Source organism: Micromesistius poutassou (genome assembly GCF_964030765.1).
Source record: "Micromesistius poutassou genome assembly, chromosome: 4".
Lineage (NCBI taxonomy): Eukaryota > Metazoa > Chordata > Actinopteri > Gadiformes > Gadidae > Micromesistius > Micromesistius poutassou.
In genome coordinates this window covers 14,132,592-14,142,998 of record NC_140274.1, presented here as the reverse complement: position 1 = coordinate 14,142,998, position 10,407 = coordinate 14,132,592, and the positions used below count along the sequence as shown (strand labels likewise).

Genomic DNA, 10,407 nt, shown 5'->3' with positions numbered 1-10,407 from the left:
TATTAATTGTCTTGTCAATCATTTGAAGTCATTGACAGTGGTGCCCTAACACACAAGGGACCAAAACTAGTGCTTATAATGTACAGTACTTCTGTTCACAGTCTGTGTTCAAGGCAGTCCCCAGGGTCTGGCGGATTGCTTTCTGAAGAAGCAGGCTCTTGGCTACATCGCCGCTCTTTCCAAATGGTGAACACTCCACGTAGTGTGAATATAACAGCAATGATAGCAAAATAGCTGGAATATATGGTGAACTAGAGGGGGGGGGAAAGGTATTCAATGTGACTGATTCAGTGACTGATTTTTAAAACGTTTTTTCCTACAAAAGCATGCAAGTCCGCTGTCCTTAACTGTCGACTCACCTGAGGGATGATGGCTAGGCCCAGCCCTCTGCTGTCCACCACTATGGAGGTAATGATGGTCTGCAAGACCAAAGCGCCGAAGTTATTGACACCGAAAACCAGAGCATATCTTTCCATCGATAAGTCTGCTGCGATTTGGAACCTACGGGAGACAGGTGGTGTGGTGGGGATATTGAGGTGAATTCCCCTTGTGCTACACCTTTGTACAGCCTTCTTAAGGGGATGAAGTTGACCTTAACTAAAAGTATGGTGCTTCTTTGAGAACCCCCGTTTCAACGTTTAACATCATGGGATTGGCTAAACAAAAAAAAATATTTGTGTCTACTGGGCACACCCTTATTCATCTCCTAATCCACAGCTTCCAAACCATCTATTAACCTAACCCATTTTTAGGGGATGTTTTTTGAACCGAACATATTACCTTGTGAGTACATCTTTCTACTCCAATCAGCATGTGTATCAATGTCACTGAAAGAACCTTGTCCTTTCAAAAATGTAGTGCCAAATATCGAATAACTTATAAACCAGCATATCCTTCCATTCTATATTGATTGTGGGGCGAACCCAAGCCACAGGTCGGGAACCATCAGCCCATCATCTCCTACAAGTTAATCTTTGGAGCATCGTCTCATCCTCTTTCAAAGTGCAAACTTACGTCGCTATGGTGATCAGGAGCATGTACAGTCCCTTGAAAATAACGTAGCCAGCATAGCACACCCAGATGCTGCCCGTGAAGGTCATCAGGAAGAGAGCCGTAGCCTCCAGGCCTGAAAACGCGCCCAGAGACAGCTCGCCCCAGTGAGACCAGTTGACCTGGAGGAAGCCTACACCATAGGCCGTCGCAGCACCTTAAACATTTACACATATAGAATTAATTATGGATGAACATGGGTGTTCATGCAAACTCAAAGAAATCGAAAAACAATCTTTAAAACAAGTGTTTTTTACCAAACAGATTGGACAAGGCCTCCACTCCTCCATTGTACATGGTGAAGTTTTGAGAAGGCTCAACATGTTGCCACAGCACCTAATGGAGGTACATTGGAGTACATTAGACACAATGATCCTCTACTCTCTCTCAGCTGCTGTTTTTTTTGGGAATGGTAAGTCTATAGTGCGTGCGTGTGTGTGTGTGTGTGTTTTCCCTAATGGCAGACCTGTACATAGTTGACGGTCTGGTTGTAGCCACAGGTGGCCATCGCCCACCACACGGACCAGTAGAGCAGCTGTCTGGAGGAATAACACTGGAGGAAGTCTTCCCAGAGCTGGCGAAGAACCTGCCCACAGCCAGCTGCACGGACAGAACCCTCTCCTTCTTCATCTACCTTCTCTTGTGCTGCAAGGTCACCTGTTCCCCCGTCCCACCCTGCTCCTTCCTGTGGGTCTGTTTCCGCCAACACCACTGCATCCCGGGCCTCTGTCGACTTCCCCGAGCCTTCTGGGGCGGAGCCTCGGTGGCGGTGGAAGAACATGCTGCGCCGTGGCATTGGTAAGAGGCAGGAGGTGAGCAGGGCTATGGCGCTGAGGACCATGGTGAGGACCAGAATTCCGCTGTAGGACAGGAGGTCGAAGCTGACCAGCAGCTGGCCCAGCACAGCGCCCACGGTGTAGCCCAGGAGCTGCACGCTGCGGCAGTAGGAAGTGGCCTTGCGGTAATGGGCCGTATCTATAACACTGCAATGGAGAGAGTTATTGAAACACACATCCGCATATACACTTTGCTGCTTCACTAGCTCTTCAGGTTCACGTGGGGGCTATATGAGGGTTTTCTGCAGCTGTACTGAATGGCTGGGATGATGAAGACTAGGCCTACTTCAGGAAATGAGCCTATACTTGGAACCCCCTTGATTAGCCATACCTAATAATTCAAGTTGATACAATTGGCTCTGCTAACCTACAGTATTTTAGGCTATATTGTAACCTTACCACAACCAACAATATTTTTTGGAGAAGCCCAAAGGTAAATATAGGATGTAAATCTTTTTATTTATTATTATTATTTTTTTTCATAGAATTTTATTTTATTAATTTCTGTGGGTCGTCATAGTTAAGTACCAGGAAGTACATCAAAACAACAACAACAAAAAAGAGCAATTTCAGAATTTCATCAATTTCAAAGTTCAAAGAATTTCATCTATGTTATTACATTCAATGCTTCCCTCAATACTAATTGGTTATACAGACCCACCCCTATAACAAACACCCCTACAATTCAAATCTAACTACAAGTACCTGCCATATATATCTGGATGTTGTGAAGTTAATTTGAAAGGTAGCCTTTTATTTATTAAAATGTCCACCCCTCTGCTCCTAGATGTAAGTGTTGCTTCATAGGCTTCCCCAACCCATTGTCTCTTGAGGTACTCTGTTTTAAAATGGAGCTCCTGAAGAAAGACAATGTCAGAGGATAATTTTCCTAAATGGTATAGGACCTTATGCTTCTTTTTCTTTTTTAGCACCTTCCTGTAGCCCGGTTACATTCCAAGTTGCAATTTGTATTGTATTCGAGAGGATTTGAGCAATACTTTTATGAGCCAATATAGGATGTAAATCATATTGAATGTTACTAGTGGCATCTAAATCCTGATCCTTTCAGCCAATAAGCTTCCTCCCATGGAGACACCCGACCTGTAGATGTAGGAGAAGTAGGCCACCTCAGTGGCTGTCACAATGCCGTAGAAGAACTCCATCGCCTGCATGGCCGCCACACTCTGCAACCACAGCAGGAAGCCTGTGGTGATCAGCAGGCTCACACTCTGGAACACCACCACTGGCTTGTAGTGCAGCCAATCGGTGAGCAGGAACACGGGCACCAGCACGCACAGGTAGGAGTAGGTCCACACTGGGAGGATCTCGTTGATCACCTGAACTCACAATTCATGGATGCAAACCATGGATGTACTTATGGTCACAAGACTCACAGAATAGTTGGATTTATATAAAAAACCTTGAAAGAAATCTATTATTCTGATGCAATGGTATCACCACCCTGCACAATGAGAAGCTAATTAAGTCATAAACCAATTATTGTTTCCTTAATGAATTTGGTTAGCAATCATTTACTTGGCTGGTCTCTACCTGCTCTGTGGTGAGGTTCTTGTCCGGTCCAGTGAAGAAAGGGATAAGGAAGGGTTCCAGGGGCTTCACGGTGCTGAAGAAGCCGTAAACACACAGCAGGGTGGTGGGATACCCCCAGCCGGCCCTCCATCTCTTCACCCTCTCCATAGCTCTTCCAGGTACTCCCCCAAATGAAGTCAGGTTGTCCAGAGCTTTGTTGCTTCTCCTCAACAGGTGTTTACAGTGGCTTCTCCACTGATAATGGGTAGCTCCACTTTGTGTTACATTTTTTTTAGGTTCCTATCAATCAACAACCTGCTCAAAGGGCAGCTAGCCAGATGGCACTCATTCCCTACCTGCGCTGATAATGCATGTCATGAATTCAAAATCAGGCCTTCTGAAAATGATTTACTTTATTCATCTGTTTTAGTTATAATCTGATATCATTATAATTTCTAAATGTTAAAGTGATACAGTGAACTGAGTATAACAAGTACATTACAGTACATGCATATGGTGTAAAAATACCTAACTTTCCCACAAGGAATGTCCATTAGGTAATATCTTCAGCTTCTACAGAGTAGAGGCCATTGAGGTACAAAGACCACATTCATATCAGTAAACAGGCAGGGAAGTGATGTTCAACATAGTATTCCTGTGTGCACAAATATAATATATAGGGCCCAGTTAAATCTTGGACTTTAGAAAGGTAGCTAGCAAGATAGCTGCTCTTGTTTTCCAGTGTGTTGGCAGTGGCTTCTGAGACACTTGGCCCATATAAGAAATCAGAATCGTTCAGCATAGAGAACGTCCACACCAGGCTCTGGTTTTGGTTCCTCTGTATCGGTTTGTCCAGGGCAACGAGGATGTGTGCTTGCTGTGTATATCCCTCTGGTCAGGAAAACCACTGAAATTGCACCATAGTAGCTACCATAGACAATGAACTAGAGGTTGGGGAAGAGAGAAACAATATACCTTATAATAAAAATCGACAAGCAGTTGATTATTTTGTCAATGTCAAATGTCCTTAGGTGCAATCGTTTTTATCGACCACCAGGTGTCCCTCTTATCCTGCTTAATAGTTGATGACTACCTGACCACCCCCTACTGCAGTTAGTATTCTCCCCTGTGTTTTGTCTATGTCCATCACCTCATCTTACAAACCTGTGTCACAATGTCCAGCCCAAGCACTTTTTCATCCACTACGATGGCGGTCAGAATGGTCTGCAGGCAAAGGGCTACAAACGTGTTGATCCCAAAGGTCAACGCGTAACATTCCATAGAGAGATTTGATGCAATCTGAAAACTAAGAGGAGATATAGGCATGCTCATTTAAGTAAGAATATTCTGTTGCTTGATACATGAGGCAAATCATGAAAACTGTATCTGTATGCTTCTAACTAATTAATTGAGTCACCATTTCAATTCAGTTTCAGTCTGGCTAATTGGGTGAGGTTTGGACAATAGACTACAGAACTATAGAAACTATAGAAACGGGTGTCACAGACCTCTACACCTTGAACTTTTCACAAATTTCGATAGATTTTTGCGATGTGCACCAATGTTATCGTCAACAACTCACGTGGTGATGGTGATCAGCAGCATGTAGGAGGCTTTGAATAGTACGTAGCCAGCATAGCACGCCCAGATGCTGCTGGTGAGTCCCATGAGGAACACTGCCCCCGCGCCCACAGACGAGAACATCCCCAGGGCCAACTCACCCCACACAGTCCAGGTCACCTTGACATGGCCCGCCAAGAATGCTGCCGCAGCCCCTAGGTGAAGGTCTCAGCTGTTAAAACCTGTTATTGTTGTGCCTAGCAACATCAAGCTTTCAAAAAGAAAATGTGTGATAATAATATTTCCCTCCCCACCATGACGCAGGGAGGATGAGGATGGCTCAACCACGCTCTCTACCTCAACCCCCTTTTCGGGTTCTCTTCACTGTACTTGTTTATAAAGGCACGTGAAGCCCCATAAAAAAAAATAACATGATCAGAAAATGTCGGGTTTGGTTAAGGGAAGTCTACACAGGGGGTGCTCCCTACTCCCTTTTCCTATTGCCCTTGGTAAAGCAATTTGAACCATCCAAATAACAAAGAAGTGTACAACACTAACTTGCGTAACTTACAACTTGTAACTTACGTAACTTACAACTTGTAACTTATGTAACTTACAACTTGTAGCTTACGTAACTTAGGTAAGTTACGTAATTTGTAATTTACGCGATTTATGTAACTTGTGACTTACGTAATTTACATAACTTACGCAATTCACGTAACTTTAACTTACGCAATTTACGTAACTTTAACTTATGCAATTTACATAACTTTAACTTACGCAATTTACGTAACTTACACAATTTCCGTAACTTAACTTAACTACGTAAATTTAAATTACGTAATTTACGTAACTTATGCAATTTACGTAAATTAAACTTACGCAATTTATGTAACTTACGCAATTTACGTAAATTTAACTTACGTAATTTATGTAACTTATGCAATTTACATAAATGTAACTTACGTAACTTACGTAATTTACGTAACTTACACAATTTACGTAAATTTAACTTACGTAATTTACGTAACTTACGCAATTTACGTAAATTCAATTTACGTAACTTACGCAATTTACGTAACTTGTAACTTAGGTAATTTATGTAACTTGCACAATTTACGTAAGTTAAATTTGAATAAATTACGTAAGCGTAATTTACGTAAATTTAACTTACATAAGTTACGCAATTTACTTAACTTTAACTTACGTAATTTACGCAATTTACGTAACTTTTACTTACGAAATGTACGTAACTTTAACTTATGTAACTTACACAATTTACGTAACTTTAACTTACGCAATTTACGTAACTTACGTAACTTACATGATTTATGTAACTTACGTAAGTCTACTAAGTTACGTAATTGACGTAACTTAGCTCAAGTAAGTAAGTTAACTCAAGTTGTAAGTTACATAAGTTACTTAATTTATTTATATAAGTTACAAGTTGTAACTTACAACTTATGTAACTTACGTAACTTACAACTTGTAACTTACGTAACTTACGTAACATACAACTTGGAACTTACAACTTACATAACTTACAAAGTAACTTAAGTAAGCTAACTTGTAACTAACTTTTAACTTACAATTAACTTGTAACTTGCAACTTACGTATGTTACGTAAGTTGCAAGTTAAAAGTTGTAAGTTACGTAAGTTACATGTTGTAAGTTACGTAAGTTACATGTTGTAAGTTACGTAAGTTTTACAAGTTGTAAGTTACGTAAGTTACATGTTGTAAGTTACGTAAGTTTTACAAGTTGTAAGTTACAAGTTGTAAGTTACAATTGTAAGCTACGTAAGCTACACGTAAGTTACGTCATTTACATATGTTACGTAAGTTGTAAGTTACACGTTGTAAGTTATGTAAGTTATATAAGTTACACGTTGTAAGTTACGTAAGTTACGTAAGTTACAAGTTATAAGTTGTAAGTAACATAAGTTGTAAGTTACACGTTGTAAGTTATGTAAGTTATATAAGTTACACATTGTAACTTATGTAGGTTACAAATGTAACTTAATAACTTACGTAAGTTACTTACTTGCAACTTGTAACTTATATAACTTACGTAAATTACAACTTGTAACTTATGTAACTTACAACTTGGTTGTAAGTTAGAGAGACCCCGCGCACGCGAGAGTGAAGCTTGTAACTTACGCAATTTACGTAACTTACATCATTTACGTAACTTACGTAACTTACATCATTTACGTAACTTACGTAAGTTACCTAAGTTACCTACAAGTAGTAAGTTACATAAGCTACAAGTAGTAAGTTACGTAAGTTACATATGTTATGCAAGTTACATATGTTACGTAAGTTGCAAGTTACAAGTTGTAAGTTACGTACGTTTTACAAGTTGTAAGTTACAATTGTAAGTTACGTAAGCTACACGTAAGTTACATAAGTTACATGTTGTAAGTTACGTAAGTTACAAGTTGTAAGTTACGTACGTTTTACAAGTTGTAAGTTACAATTGTAAGTTATGTAAGTTACATAAGTTACGTAAGCTACACGTTGTAAGTTATGTAAGTTACAAGTTGTAAGTTACGTAAGTTTTACAAGTTGTAAGTTACGTAAGTTTTACAAGTTGTAAGTTAGAATTGTAAGTTACAAGTTGTAAGTTACGTAAGTTTTACAAGCGCCTCCAGACGATATTATGAATCTCAAACGACTGCGTCGGAGACTGTCGTCTCTGGTTCTTCCACTTCCACATCAATCTAAGTAGACTGAACCGCGACATGGAGGAGAAAGGGATTGTTGCCCGCAATTGTTGACTGCGATTGTCTCTGGCCGGAGCCCCGCTGCCCGCTGCCCAGGCACCACCGCCTCGGCAGTGGGCAGCGCAGAGGTGGTGCCTCGGCAGCGGGCAGTGTTGGTGGTGCCTCGCGGCAGCGGGCAGCGTCGGTGGTGCCTGGGCTGCCCGCTGCCCAGGCACCACCGCCTTGGCAGCGGGCAGCGCAGAGGTGGTGCCTTGGCAGCGGGCAGCGTAGGTGGTGCCTCGTGGCAGTGGACAGCGTCAGTGGTGCCTCGCGGCAGCGGGATTGGCAGGAGAGAATCGTGGGGAACAATCCCTTTCCATGTCGCGGTTCATGTACTTCAGGGAGTCAAAGCCAAAGTTCCTTTCCCCCCAATTCCTTCATAACCATGGCCGAGATAACCCCCACTACGAGTCTCGTTGTGGAAATACAAGAAACGTCAGAGAACCGGACGCAGTCTAGTCTTTTCACCAAATGCAAGCTTTACGCAAGCTTGCCTTATTGTGTTGCGTGTTATGCGCCATAACACCGACAGCAGAACGGTGATCTTACCCACGAGGGTGCAGACAGCCTCTACGGCCCCGTTGTAGACGGACGAGGTTGTGGACGGCTCAATGTGGTCCCACATTAGCTGAACGTAGTTAAAGACCATGTTGTAGCCAGCCGTGGCCAGGGCCCACCACAAGGACCAGCAGATCACCTGTCTAGACGAGGACGTCATGTTCCCATTATAACAGGTAAAAACGTATGAATTAGGGCTAAATATTGTATGTTTATGTTGTATACATAGAAACTATGTTCTAACAACCGAAAATACAACCCTCTCGAACACATATGTAATTAGATCACACAGGAATATGCTATTAAAAGAAAGATTGCTAGAAAAGTGTATCGGAATGAATGTATTACATGACATATCATAATAAAATAAATGCCTTGATGAGTAGGACTCCCGGAAGCTTCTCCAGAGCTGTCTGCCAGCGTGGATGATGCCATCCCTGGCGCACAATCCTCCGCTCTGGTCCTTCTCTCCCTGCGATGTCACGACCACAGCCTGGTCTCCAGCCCCCGCCGGCCCCGCCCCCTCTCCCTGCTGGGGCTGGGAGTTGCCGGTGACTGCCCGGTTTCCTTTGAAGAACATCCCCCGCTGGGGCATGGGCAGCCAGAAGGACACCAGAAAGGCCACGCTGACGATCCCCAGAGTGATTGCGTTGATGTAGAAGTAGTCCACCCCTGTCACTCGGGAGTGGGGAAGAGCTCAGTATCGGAGAGGTAGCTCTGGTGGTTGTTGGCACAACAGTGTATTGTGGATTATTCCTTATTATCCTCTGTGTCTAAGCCAACGGTTCACTTGTAGAATGTTCGAAAGAAAAAGGCGTATTTTTTTAAGTATAATGAATTGACCGACATTATTAGCCTTAATTAGGATAGTATATCCTAGATTCCTTATACCTTATCCATAGACTGTCATTACACTTTAATGATAAAAACATTGTCAATCATCAATAAAAAACAAGCAAACCTGACAATGTAAAGATGCTTTGTCGTTAAAGCTGCTCATCATCAGACATTGGTCATTCTAATACCAATAGTAAGAGGTAAATAAATGAGGTGCTGAATTTTTTCAGTGTTCCAGCATTGCAGTATATGCTGTGTTTAGCCCAAAGCCTACCTGCTACGGAGATGAGCAGCTGGCCCAGGCTGGCTCCAAATGTGTATCCGGTCAGCATAGCACAGCGAAGGTAGCCCGTAGCTCGCTGGTATTTCTCCGGAGGTATCATGCTGTAGATGTAGGAGAAGTAGGCCACTTCTGTGGAGGTCACCACAGCATAATTCACCTGTTTCCAAGCAGAATGTATGCAAAGGGAGATTATGAAGATTATGGATTGTATGTACACAGGTTTGTATTTGCTCTTTAACCATCATGCCTCGACAAGCCTAAATGCAACATTTTGCATGCTGGTAAATAAATATTAGGCTTACACAGTGAATGACTTTTGAACCACTAAAAGATAGGCCAAACGCTACTTTGGATAAGCGGAGCATATATACCAAGTTTCCAACTCTTCCCATTCCACTCATGTGGGATGACGTGTGTGTGTTTGTATTGTTACTGGACCTGGAGGAACGCCATGGCAGGCAGGCCTGGGGCAAAGCAGAGCAGGACATAATTGGTGACCAGGAAGAGCCCCTGGACGATGATGAGCGGCTTGTACCTCAGCAGGTCGGTCAGCAGGAAGACCGGGAACAGGATGGCCAAGTAGGAGTACGTCCAGATAGGGAACAGGTAGTTGGTCACCTGTTGGTAAGGGAGTGAAGGGGAATTATATGATATGTTATTATATGTTATTATCCAATAAATCTGTCAATTGAGGTGTGTGTGTGTATGCGTGTGTTTGTGTGATAGCTTACCACTTCTGAAGAAATGTTTTTGTAGGGGCCGATGAGGTACGGTGTGAGGAAAGGCTCGGCAACTCTGCAGTTTGCAAAGAATCCGTAGAAACAGAGGATTGCAGTGGGATAGACCCAACCAGGTCCAACCATATTCTTTATTTCAAACAGAAGCCCCCTAAAGAAGAACCTAGATATGTGTGTATTCTCTCTTCTGTATGTCTGAAGACAGCTAGCTTTGTTTATGAGAGGACTTTAACCTCTCAAGTTCAAAATAAC

The 10,407-nt window shown here is 42.5% G+C and overlaps 2 protein-coding genes across 2 annotated transcripts; both read right to left on the bottom strand.

Moving 5' to 3' along the window:
* Positions 1-95: 95 nt before the first annotated feature.
* slc19a3a (solute carrier family 19 member 3a) lies at positions 96-3,584 on the bottom strand (the record flags this gene model as incomplete). Its single annotated transcript, XM_084466358.1, has 7 exons — positions 96-251; positions 360-501; positions 1,015-1,207; positions 1,308-1,386; positions 1,517-2,033; positions 2,988-3,223; positions 3,438-3,584. 7 exons carry the CDS (start codon positions 3,582-3,584, stop codon positions 96-98), a joined length of 1,470 nt encoding a protein of 489 aa, XP_084322484.1.
* A 617-nt stretch (positions 3,585-4,201) lies between these two features.
* slc19a3b (solute carrier family 19 member 3b) lies at positions 4,202-10,281 on the bottom strand (the record flags this gene model as incomplete). Its single annotated transcript, XM_084466357.1, has 8 exons — positions 4,202-4,360; positions 4,581-4,722; positions 4,999-5,191; positions 8,290-8,441; positions 8,673-8,970; positions 9,410-9,575; positions 9,857-10,036; positions 10,150-10,281. 8 exons carry the CDS (start codon positions 10,279-10,281, stop codon positions 4,202-4,204), a joined length of 1,422 nt encoding a protein of 473 aa, XP_084322483.1.
* Between the last annotated feature and the right edge of the window lie 126 nt (positions 10,282-10,407).